The sequence below is a fragment of the Pelodiscus sinensis genome, chromosome 4, assembly GCF_049634645.1.
Source record: "Pelodiscus sinensis isolate JC-2024 chromosome 4, ASM4963464v1, whole genome shotgun sequence".
Taxonomy (NCBI): Eukaryota; Metazoa; Chordata; order Testudines; family Trionychidae; genus Pelodiscus; species Pelodiscus sinensis.
Genome location: NC_134714.1, coordinates 5,955,780 through 5,967,947, shown reverse-complemented (window position 1 = coordinate 5,967,947; position 12,168 = coordinate 5,955,780). Strand labels below are relative to the sequence as shown.

Below are 12,168 nucleotides of genomic sequence, written 5' to 3'. Positions count from 1 at the left end.
CTGTATGTGTGAAACTGATTGTTCCTTCCTAAGTGGAGCACTTTGCATTTGTCCTTATTAAATGACATCCTGTGTACCTCAGATCATTTCTCCAATTTGTCCAGATCATTTTGAATTATGACCCCATCTTCCAAAGCAGTTGCAACCCCTCCACACTTGGTGTCATCTGCAGACTTAATAAGCGTACTCTGTATGCCAGCATCTAAATCGTTGATGAAGATATTGAAGAGAGCTGGTCCCAAAATAGACCCCTGCGGAACCCCGCTTGTTACTCCTCTCCAGCAGGATTGGGGCGAGGAGTCCTGTGGCACCTTATAGACTAACTGAAGTGTAGGAGCATAAGCTTTCGTGGGCAAAGACCCACTTCATCAGATGCATCTGACGAAGTGGGTGTTTGCCCACGAAAGCTTATGCTCCTACACTTCAGTTAGTCTATAAGGTGCCACAGGACTCCTCGCCGCTTTTGCAGATTCAGACTAACACGGCTACCCCTCTGATACTTGACGTCCAGCAGGATTGTGAACCATTAATAACTACTCTCTGGGAACGGTTATCCAGCCAGTTATGCATCCACCTTATAGTAGTCCCAAATAGTTGTATTTGCTTAGTTTATTGATAAGACTATCATGCGAGACCATATCATATGCCTTGCTAAAGTCTAGGTATACCCCATCCACCGCTTCCCCCTTATCCACAAGACTCGTTATCCTATCAAAGGAAGCTATCAGATTGTTTTGACATGATTTGTTCTTTACAAATCCATGCTGGCTGTTCCCTATCACCTTATTATCTTCCAAGTGATTGCAGATGATTTCCTTAATTACGTGCTCCATTATCTTTCCTGGCACAGAAGTTAAACTGATTGGTCTGTAGTTTCCTGGGTTGTTTTTATTTCCCTTTTTGTAGATGGGCACTATATTTCCTCTTTTCCAATCTTCTGGAATCTCTTGTGTCTTCCATGATTTTCCAAAGATGATAGCTGAAGGCTCAGATACCTCCTCTATCAGCTCCTTAAGTATTCTAGGATGCATGTCATCAGGCCCTGGTGACTTGCAGACACTTAACTTTTCTAAGTGATTTTTAACTTGTTCTTTTTTTATTTTATCTTCTAAACCTTCCCCCTTCCCTCTAGCATTCACTATGTCAGGCATTCCTTCATCAGATTTCTTGGTCTGACCTTTTATTCCAAAACTGTTCGATTATTTTTTTGTTTGGGAGATGGTTTTAGATCCTAAAAATACACCTCTTTTGGCTTTTATATAGGTATATTGTGTTTTACGATAAAAACTTAGACTTTAAAAGCTATTCTTTCTGAGTTGATGCAGTGTAGTTCTTCTCATTAGAACTTGTAAAAAGGCTTGATAGCCTAATAAAACCCTGTTCATTTCCGGATGTGGAAAAAACTGCATAAAGAAAGGAGAGACCTTTACAAGAGCATTTTGAAATAAATATTAACTGGTGTATATTTCTCTGATATTGAGGGCTATTTTCAGAATAAAGTTCACTTTCAGAGCTAAATGGAAATTCTCACTTCAGTGCTGGACTGAAATATATCACACAATTTAAAGTGAGGTACAGTCTTATAAGTCAGATGTAGCTGATTTACTTTTATCATTTTAGTTACTTTAAAAAATAAAATGTTAACAGCTGTGGAAGAATGAAGTGACTTCACCCAAAACTTGTCCCCAAAGCAAAATAAATTTCACATGAATCATCCTATCCACTTACTGGTATTGTTCCCCAAACCTTTTGCTTCCTATGAGGAGAGAAGACTTCACTCTATGGACATTAAGCTCTGATGTTCTACCTGCAAAAGATTAAATCAATTACAAAATCATCAAGCCTATTTGTTGTAGCAGAAGAGCCATGAGGGCAGACATCTTCTCAGAGGCTCTGAGTGAATTTTAGGAATAATTAAAGGGATAAAGAATAAGACAGAGACTGTCTTATTGCTTCTCTATAAATCCATGGTATGCCCACATCTTGAATATTGCATGCAGATGTGGTTACCTCATCTCAAAAAAGATCTCTCTGCACTGGAGACAGTTCAGAAAAGGGCAACAAAAATTATTAGAGTTTTGGAATTGCTGCCATATGAGGAGAGAGTGATAAAATTAGGACTTTTCCGCTTAGAAAGGGGGAATATGATAGAGATCTATAAAATCATGACCGGAGTGGAGAAAGTGAATAAGGAAAAGTTATTTACTTGTTCCCATAACACAAGAACTAGGGGTCGCCAAATGAAATTAATGGGCAGCAGGTTTAAAACAAAAGGAAGTATTTCTTCATTGCACAGTCAGTCTGTGGAACTCCTTGCCAGAGGATGTTGTGAAGACCAGGACTTTAACAAGGTTCAAAAAAAGCTAGATAAATTCATGGAGTTTAGGTCCATCAATGGCTATTAGCCAGGATGGTCAGGAATGGTGTCCCTAGCCTCTGTCAGAAGCTGGGAATGGGTGATGGGAGGGATCATTAGAGGATTCCCTGTTCTGTTCATTCTCTCTGGGACACCTGGCATTGGCTACTGTCGGAAGATACAGTAAACTTCCGATAATCCGGCACCTTTAGGACCCAGGGGGTGCCGGATTATCAGATATGCCGGACTATCAGAAGGAGGGGCAATGAGGGGTCTGGAGTGGGGTGGGAGGGGATGCCACCCCAGACCCCTCATATCCCCCCCTTACGATAGTCAGGCTCTGCCCCAGGAGCCCCTGATTCAGCCGCTGCTGGTCAGTTTCAGCAGCAGCTGAATCAGGGATGCCTGCAATAGAGCAGCTGGGGTGCTTCCGGGTTGGTCCCGCAGCACCGAGGGGCGGCGCTACGGCACCAACCCAGCAGCACTCCAGCTGCTCTTGGGGACACCTGGGGCAGAGCAGCTGGGGTGCTGCCAGGTTGGTCTTGTAGCGCCGCCCCTCGGCGCTGCGGGACCAACCCGGCAGGACCCCAGCTGCTCTGCCCCAGGGGTCCTCAAGTCAGCCGCTGCTGAAACAGATCAGCGGCTGATTCTAGGAAGCCCGGGGCAGAGCAGCTCTGGATCGGGGACCCCCGGGGTCAGAGCAGCTGGGGTCCTGCCGGGTTGGTCCCGCATCACCGTCCTTTGGCGCTGCTGGACCAACCCGGCAGGACCCCAGCTGCTCTGCCCCAGGCGTCCCCAAGAGCAGCTGGGGTGCTGCTGGGTTGGTCCCGCAGCCCCAAGGGGCAGCGCTACCAGACCAACCCGGCAGGACCCCAGCTGCTCTGCTCCCGGCTTCCCCGATTCAGCTGCTGGTCAGTTTCAGCAGCAGCTGAATGGGGGAAGCCTGTCTGGCTGCCCCAGCACTTCCGGGTTCCTGATGGTGCCGGACCATCAGGAGTCCCGGAGCATTGGATGCTGGACTAATGGAGTTTTACTGTACCGGGCTAGATGGACCTTTGATCTGAGGCAGTATGGCCGTTCTTATGTTCCAGCTGCATCATTCTGTTAATGCCTGACCTGTATTCCTCCTCCAGATGATCTTACAGCTCATTTCACTTGAGCCCAGATAACCATAGCAGCATTGCTTGAAGAGGTGTAACTACAGGCAGTCCCCGGGTTACGTACAAGATAGGGACTGTAGGTTTGTTCCTAAGTTGAATCTGTATGCAAGTCGGAACTGGCGTCCAGATTCAGCCACTGCTGAAACTGACCGCCAGTTCTGACTTACATACAGATTCAACTTAAGAACCCCAAGTCAGCTGCTGCTGAAACTGATCAGCAGCTGATTCCAGGAAGCCCGGGGCAGAGCAACTGTGCCTCGGGCTTCCTGTAGTCAGCGCTGGTCAGTTTCAGCAACGGCTGACTTGGGGATGTCTGGGGCAGAGCAGCTGGGGTGCTGCTGGGTTGCTCCAGTAGCACTGCTCCTCGGCGCTACTGGACCAACCCAGCAGCACCCCAGCTGCCCTGCCCCAGGAGTCCTGATTCAGCCACTGCTGAAACTGACCAGCAGCGGCTGAATCAGGACGCCTGGGACAGAGCAGTTGGGGTGCTGCCAGGTTGGTCCAGTAGTGCCCAGAGCGGCGCAGCGGGACCAACCGGCAGCGCCCCAGCTGCTCTGCCCCAGGGTCCACAACAAAAGCCTGGTCTGCTGGGGGGGGGCACACTAGCTGCGCCCCCCCCAGCAGACCAGGGACACAGGGAGCAAAGCGGCAGCGGGGGTGCCTCGCCTCTGAGGCTTTGCTGTGGCCGGACCGCTTTGCTCCCGGTGCCCCTGGTTTGCTGTAGATGGTCCCCAGCAGACATGGGGCACCGGGAGCAAACCCGCAGCCGCCGCGGGGTCCCCGCGCTGCTGCGGGTTTGCTCGCGGTGCCTCTGATCTGCTGGGGACCGTCTCCAGCAGACCAGGGACACCGCGAGCAAACCAGGGGCACCGGGAGCAGCTTTTCTCGCCCCGGAGCTCGAGGTGGCTGACCGCTGCCTGTGAGCTCCGGGGCGAGAGAGCCCCGTTCGTAAGTGCGGATCCGACATAAGTCGGATCCGCGTAAGTCGGGGACTGCCTGTATATGGAACATCTGTAGAGTGGCTACGAGACCTCCATCTATCCATTCACAAAACATGATATGCATTAGTTCGAGCATCCTCTGCACATGTAGCTGGTGGGATGCAATATTACAAACATCTATACCTGCTGCTTCCCCATGCTCCTCTCCTCTTTAACTACTGCTTATCAATCACTCACGTGGAATACACATCCTGACCAGCAAAGATGGAAGTTTACTGACCTGCAGTGATGGTCCTTTGAGTTGTTGAATCCCTATCTCTGTTCCATGACCACCTTTCTTTTGATCTACTTCAGATTCTTCTGATTTGTGTTAAAAGAGGACCTAGATAAGCATCTGTCCATCCTGCTTCTTGTACCCTCAGTTTGGAACACACGGAAAACATCTTTGTGGGCATGGATCGGTGGACACTATTTGCTAGAAATCTAAACTCAGGCACATTGTGCACAGTTTTACCCACATGTTGAATTCATATAGGAACCACACATCTTGAAGAACCTCCAGTTACAAGTCAACAACCTCCCTTTCTCGTAGAACAGGGATTTGCTTTTCTGAAATTCTAGCTAGCGGAGTGTTCTGGAGGCACTGATATACCACCATGCAGAATGTGATGTAAGAATGTGATATTCCGATATATTCATGCTTCTTTTAATTGCAGTGTCATACCAGTCGCACCTGTCACCCTTGTGCCTCAATTATATAATGACTAAAACAGATACCAGAAACTAAATCAGATACCAGAATATATATAAAAAAGGAAGAATAGGGTTTTTTAAAGACTCCCATCTCCTGGGATTCCAAATCTTGAATCTGTACCTGTGGTCAGGGCCTGGTGAATTTCTACAGGATAAGCAAGAGGCTGCCCTGGTGCTCATGCTGATTACAGTCTGCAAAGGAGCGTCCTTGGGATGCACCTTCCTGACTTCCGTGGTTTGTTCTAATTAATGCACATTTGAAACTCCAGGCTAATAATTCTTTGGAATTACTGAAAGGAAAGTTTCTTGAGCTGAGCAAATTTTCACAGTTTTATTAAACCCACCAAAAAGTAGTTTGACAATAAACCGTGACAGACCCAGTATAAAAATCACCTACTGTTAAAAAAATGATTTTTTTTTATGGTTGTTCAGGGTGTTGTGCTCAATTCCTTCCTCCCTCATGCCCCAAAAAATGTTGGAAAGTGGGTTGACCTTTTTACTGTGTGTTTTCTGTACTAAATGCTAGTAATACTAATCATGATTACTTGCTCTAGCCTAGAAAAACAACATACCCGCTAAAATCTCCTGGAATAAGGCCCAATACTGGCAGACATGGTTCCACCTCTGGCACCTTGCGAGGTCACCCAACGCCATTGGAAAGGGAACCATGTAAAATAAGTTTCAGTAGGATCACTGAAGCAGAGCATGAGTCAGCAGTATCAGCCCCAACTTCTCCAAATACGCCATCTACTCCACCAGTTTCTGCCTCTTCAGAGCTTAGTGTATTTTTGGATATTGATCTCAACAGTTCTTATGGTATGTATGTATTTTATTATATTTACTTTGGGGTTCATTTGCTGTTCTAATCCACCCTCTGTGTATGGTCCTCTTGTTCCTTAGTAAATGTTTTGTTATAGTAAGTAACACTAGGTTGTGTTGTTCAACGTAATCTTATTTCTGTGTTCTTTTTCTGGTGTGCCTGTGAGTCTTTAGTCTTGGAAGAAATGCACATGGTGGTGTTAGTTCTTGGTTTTTACGAGGTTCTGTGTAGAGGGAGCTGTGCAAATACCTAGAGAGTTTGCGCTTTCCTTGGGTTTGAGTAGGGTTTATTCTTGTGTTGCTTCTTGGGATCCAAGCAAAGGTGTTGGGCTGTATTTCCTGAAAGGTGTCGCCTATCTGTTCAGGGACTGGCGTGGGGAGTGGGTGTGTGTATGTTTAAACAAAGTAAGTTATAGCCAGACCCTGTGTCACAGATTGCTACTCCTTGGCTATATCCATATAGCTGGGAGCATCAACAAGAACGTGCTATTTAAGATGGTGTGTCGTCTTCATTACAGTGCCAAAGCCAGTCTGTGTTATAGAAAAGACTCTGGTGTATTGGGTTTGATGTTGATGGGATATTCTCTTAATCAGAAAAGCAGCGTTGGAAATGAATTGGAAAGCTTTCTTGAGACAGGGGTGGAGGCAATTGGGAAAATACAGCAACCTTGAATTCCACTAAAAAGTTGGAACCCATAAGCACCTTTTCGGCAGAGTCTGTTACTGCTGGGAGTGGCATAGGATGTTGAGGCCTGACGTGGTGTACAGTGTTGCCAGTTGCTGAGGTTTTCTTGGGAAACTTGTTCCAAATACAGGCCTGCAATATTTGCCCTTTCTCCCACAAATGACACAAGTATTCATGAAAGTTACAAGCTCAGCCAGCAGTGTTTGTACCTGCTTCATCAGCACTATCGAATTGTGTTTCTACCTCTTTCCTCACCCATAGAAGCTATGCACCAAGTATGGAATGGAAGTCAACAGCTGATTTTGTCTGCAAAAGAATTTAAATGATGGGCCCTTTCTTCTCCACCCCCACCTCCCATTACAGCTGTCCCAAGCACTCCTGGGAATGTGGTTGTCACTGGGGTAATTCTGCTTGTTGCCCATTCAGTTGAGTCACCTGAGGAGGGTGACGTGCATTCAGGTGCAATTAACTCCTCTCCGGCTGGTCAGCATGACCTATGTACACTGACGCTTTATTTTGAGGGTTAAAGTAGGGCTTGAGCCGTGCATGGGTATTATGTTTGTTATCTTTGCTGCAGAGAAGTTCACCCTCAGTCCTTCTTCTCCCCATCAGTCTGGCTGCTCTGTGTTGCGCTGTCAGTGGTCAGCTGACCATTCACACGTGTTCTCCTGTTGACAAATTTGGGTGCCAGGATCCACAGGATACAACAAACTACCTTATGATACCTTCTGCATGGAATAGGATGGATGGATAATGGTTCTGATCACATATCACCATAAAACTAAACACCAGAAAGGGGATTGCATGACAGACTTGGGTAGCATGTGGCAAACAGTGAAGGCTCTGCAACCTCCAAGTAAAAAGTTACTGGGGGTGATTGATTGTTGGTGTCAAAATTCAGTTGTAATTTCCCAAGTTTATAATATTCAGTATATTTTAACTAACATTTTATCAATATTGTTTAAAAAGCAGTATATTCTCAACAATAGCTTTCAGTTTTTAGTCTAGAAATACCTACATGGTGTAAAGCATACCTAGTTTTAACAAAAGATTTGAGAGTACATCAGGGATATTTTAAAGCTATACTCCAGTACATACTGGTCTTTGGGATATTGTATAAACGGGTGAAATTGAAGAATACTGTTTTGGTGGCAATTTTTTTTCTCTGATCCATTTTCCTTTTTAATTTTTAATAGGTAACAATAGCATCTTTGCTCCTGTCCATTTGCCACAGTCAAGTGAGTATCCTAACTCCTGCAGTTTGTCAATAGTCTTTCCATTTGCGGATATAAAAGTACATTTAGAAGAGCCTAAGAATAATTAAACTCTCTAATGCTTTCCATACCATTCAGGATAATCACAGATGGTATTTGCATGTGTAATGCATCTAATTTGCACTTGAGAGCAGTGCTGCAGCCACCTGTCCCTGCTCTTCCTTCTTACTTCCTCTAGAATAAAAGCTGGCATTTTTATTTGCCATTTGATTTTATGAAAATCTAGAATTGTAGAATACTATATGAAATTGGGGAAACAAATCCACTTAACATACTGAGCTGCAGCATGTATCTAATGGCAAGAAACAAGCTATAGCAGAAGCCATTGTTTTCTTCTGTAAATGGCTAACTTATTTTTCTGAATAAATCTTAAATTATCCCTTTTTTCCCCTCAAAGGGGAAAGTTTGGAAACTTCTGAGGGAGATGAGAGAAGTTGTGGAAGTTGGAGTCTGATGTGCTAATTTTGTCTGCTCTATCATCTTTTTGCTGTGGAGTTTCAGCAGCAGCCCTGTAAACTCCGAATGTGAAACATGTAATCAGTTTTTGACGTGAGGATGTTTTCCATGCCAGTTTTTTATTTTAAACATATGCCAAAACCACATATACCACTGTATGCTTCCAGTTAGAAACAATGAATTCTTCCTCATGGAAAATGCTTCCAAATGAAATGATTTTGTTGCCTACTATCTTATCAGGACTTTATTTTTTCATCTTCTAAATATAGAGAGCATGGAAAGACTGTCAAATTGAAGCATTCAATATTGCTTATTTCCTGTTGTATCAGTGTATATTGTACTTCAGACCAAAGTCTGCTTCATGAAATGCAGTGTCTGATTACAAAAATGACTGGTAATATAACTTCCTTCAGCTGGGCTGAACAGTGAAGAATGCTGTTGCATACCAATAATCTGTTTTATGCTGTGTTCTTGTAGCCGTGTCAGTCCCAGGATACTAGAAATACCAGGGGGTGAGGTCATGTCTTTTATTGGACCAACTTCTCTCACCAACAGAAGTTGGTTCAGTAAAAGATATTACATCAACCACTTTGTGTCTTTTAGAAACTGTTAGTTTGCTTCTAATTTTGTCCAAAAATGGTCAGAATGTTTTACTTTCTGGTATTGTGCACTGCCTGAATCTGTCCTCTTGTCTTTATAGAATCTTTCTTCAGTTCATGTGGTAGTTTACATAAACTAAGTGAAGAGTTTCTGGTTCCTCCTCCACTTCCACCACGCAAAAAGTTTGATCAGGATGCTTCTAACTCTAAGGTGATTGTATGTGTGTTAATTAAAGCATCTTCGTAGTAAACGTATTGGTAGATTTGAGCAGCTTCCAAAACATTGGTCTTTGACATGCACTACATTGTTCTAATGTACCCAACTTTGTTAATCCTCAGATTTAATAATTCTCACAGAATAAGCAGAACCCTTGTCCTGTTATCCCCACTTCGTAGCAAAAATGCAATGAGAGCTAAAATGAGGTTTCATATTAAGATGATTTCACTACTCTTATAAAATACATGGCAACCCTAGTCAGAGTGCTATATGAAGTAGCATAACTAAACTACAAATAGACTACATGAATGCACTACACTATGAGGCATTATTCTATTTTGGGGAGGGGGGTGTACATGTGAGAGTGATTCTCATTTTAGGAGAAAAACTATTGCCGCTGGGGTTGTAACAGTTATTTTCTAGTAATCAGTGCTCTAACTCCATGGTTTCACCTGATAAAGGCTAGACTTTGTCAGTTTTCAACCTTCATTCAGTGTATGTCAGAAAATTCATGATAAGAAATGTAAGGTTCTCAAGATGACTTCTTTTTCTTTATTTCAGGGAAGTTTAAAATCTGATGATGACCCTCCTGCTATTCCACCCAGGCAACCACCTCCTCCAAAGATACAACCTAGAGTTCCTGCTTACAATAATCCATCTGATCAGCTGCTGCATAGTCCTCCACCACCTCCCCCAAGAGACCCTCTTCCTGATACCCCTCCACCAGTACCACTTCGGCCTCCAGAACACTTCATAAACTGTCCATTTAATCTCCAGCCACCTCCTTTGGGGCGCTTTCACAGAGATCCAGATCGGTTCAGGGAAGCCAGCACATGCCCAAGCTCACCAAACACTCCTCCAAGCACACCCTCTCCAAGGATACTGCGTCGCTGCTATGCGCTCAGCTCGAGTCACAACAACCTTGCCCATCCTCCAGCTCCCCCAGTCCCACCAAGGCAAAATTCTAGCCCTCAATTACCAAAACTGCCACCAAAGACTTACAAAAGGGAGCTTTCCCATCCTCCTTTGGACAGACCATCTTTGCTAGAAAATGCAGACGCGCCTCAATGAACTTAGCCATATTAGTCATTGACACTGGAATAGTATTTGTAAAGTTCCTTTTTTATTTATTCAAAAAAGGCAGTGTATTTTAGTACTTTCACAAATAATGCTCTTACAAAGTGCTGCTGATCAAAAAAAAAAAAGTTTTTAAAAATTAGAAAAATAAGAATATTCACTCTAGTCTTTGTCTACTCCCACAGCATTACCCTCAGGTGATCAGTAGCATTGTCTTGTCTCCGATCCTCAGTGCCGACAGTTATGCCAGTATAAAGATTATATATTTTGCACTGTAAACTACACTACATGAATTTAAACTGACATCAGTTCATTGCACTGAGCCAAAAAAGGTGCGTTTGTGGAATTTTTCAGATTTGAACACTAGTGGCCTTTTTTAAAAAAACAAACGGTGGAATCGCTATACAAGCATGAGGATGGGTAGTGTTGCTTATTTTAAACCTCTCTGGCTACTTGCCTTCTAATTTTGTGTAAATTTCGGAAGTTTGTGAATGACAACTACTGTTCTCAGAGTTTTAATGCCGTGTCTTAATATCCAGTCATTTGCTGCTGAAGATGAAAAAGAAAAGAAAAAAAAAAAAGAGGGAGGGGGAGGGAGGGTTGAAAATCTAAACCTGAAGATATCAGAATGCACTATTAGTTTTGGTTATTTTGACAAAGTATAACCTAGGACTACCTAACCCATTTATTGGAAAGAATCCCTAGTATTTAGCATGCATCTTGTTCAGATGTGCCTTTTTGTTTTGGCAGGCAAAGGTGTCTTAAGCTAAAGAGTTGCCTACTGTTTTGGAGAACAAAGCTATATGCCATGTATGTACAGCTGTTTATATTGTATATTTACAGATAATGCTAATAACCTGTATAAATTTAAGTGACTTGAGGCCTGTAATACAGTCTGCTACTCTTGCAATCTTAAACATTCAGAAGTATTTCCGATGGCTTAGGAACAAAGTATTGCCTTCCAAACCTAATCATGTTCTTTAGATCTAACTGCATTTAAGTATGAATTCCCTTTTGGAAATTGGTAGCATTTAGACCAGCAAACACTTAAAGCTTTATTAAACTTTTTAAACTGAAAAGTGAATGGAACTTTCTTTGCCAGTTGAACTACTTATTGTTTGAACTGGTGTTTTACTGGTAGTACTGTAGCAGAATTTGTAAAGTGGTCAAAACCACATTTTATTTACTGGTCTGTGGCCTTTTACTGTGCTTTGTATCAGAGTTCTTAACAAGATTAATAAATCATCCCAGTCTTAATTTTTAAGTGAGTGATTACTGTGTGTTCCTTGTAAGGGAGGGGGGAGAGAGGAATACAATATCTGCCAGAATGTGCAAGATTCTTCTATCATGCCACTTCTGCTTAAGCTTACAACTGAGTTGTCTTCCTATCTGCAGTTAGTTGGCCCATATCAAAGCTGTTAGAAAAGACCTCAGGCAGACAAGTCAGACCCATCAGGCAACCCACCAAAAAATCTTTACCCCTTTCAGTAGAAAAGTCACAACATTGTAAGGGAGAACGTTACAGAAGTGGTTCCTTTATTTAAAAAAAAAAAAAAAAAAGGTCAAGAAGAACCAAACAAAACTGAAGATGCACAATCTCTTTTTAAAACCCCCAAACTCTCTCCCTTTCCCCTCCTCCTAGTCCAGCTCTTCCTTTGAGGAAGGATGCAAGTTTTATATGGATAAATATTAGGGTCAGAAGAGATCATTGTGATTTATGCTGACCTGCATAACAGAGGTCATAGGAATTCATGCAGTAATTCATCAAACTCATAACTTCCAGGATACAGTCTGGCCGGCTCTGAATTAGAGCATAGTTATCAACTGGAGC

The 12,168-nt window shown here is 43.3% G+C and overlaps 1 protein-coding gene across 1 annotated transcript in view; it reads left to right on the top strand.

The window, feature by feature from the left end:
• Nucleotides 1-11,594, top strand: part of SOS2 (SOS Ras/Rho guanine nucleotide exchange factor 2) — a 103,442-nt gene extending 91,848 nt beyond the window's left edge. Inside the window, exons 20-23 of the mRNA XM_075926152.1 lie at nt 5,765-6,026; nt 7,911-7,952; nt 9,145-9,254; nt 9,822-11,594. Coding sequence (XP_075782267.1) covers nt 5,765-6,026; nt 7,911-7,952; nt 9,145-9,254; nt 9,822-10,331 — 924 coding nt within the window. The 3' untranslated portion in view covers nt 10,332-11,594. The remainder of the gene's footprint in view (nt 1-5,764; nt 6,027-7,910; nt 7,953-9,144; nt 9,255-9,821) is intronic.
• Nucleotides 11,595-12,168: the final 574 nt, after the last annotated feature.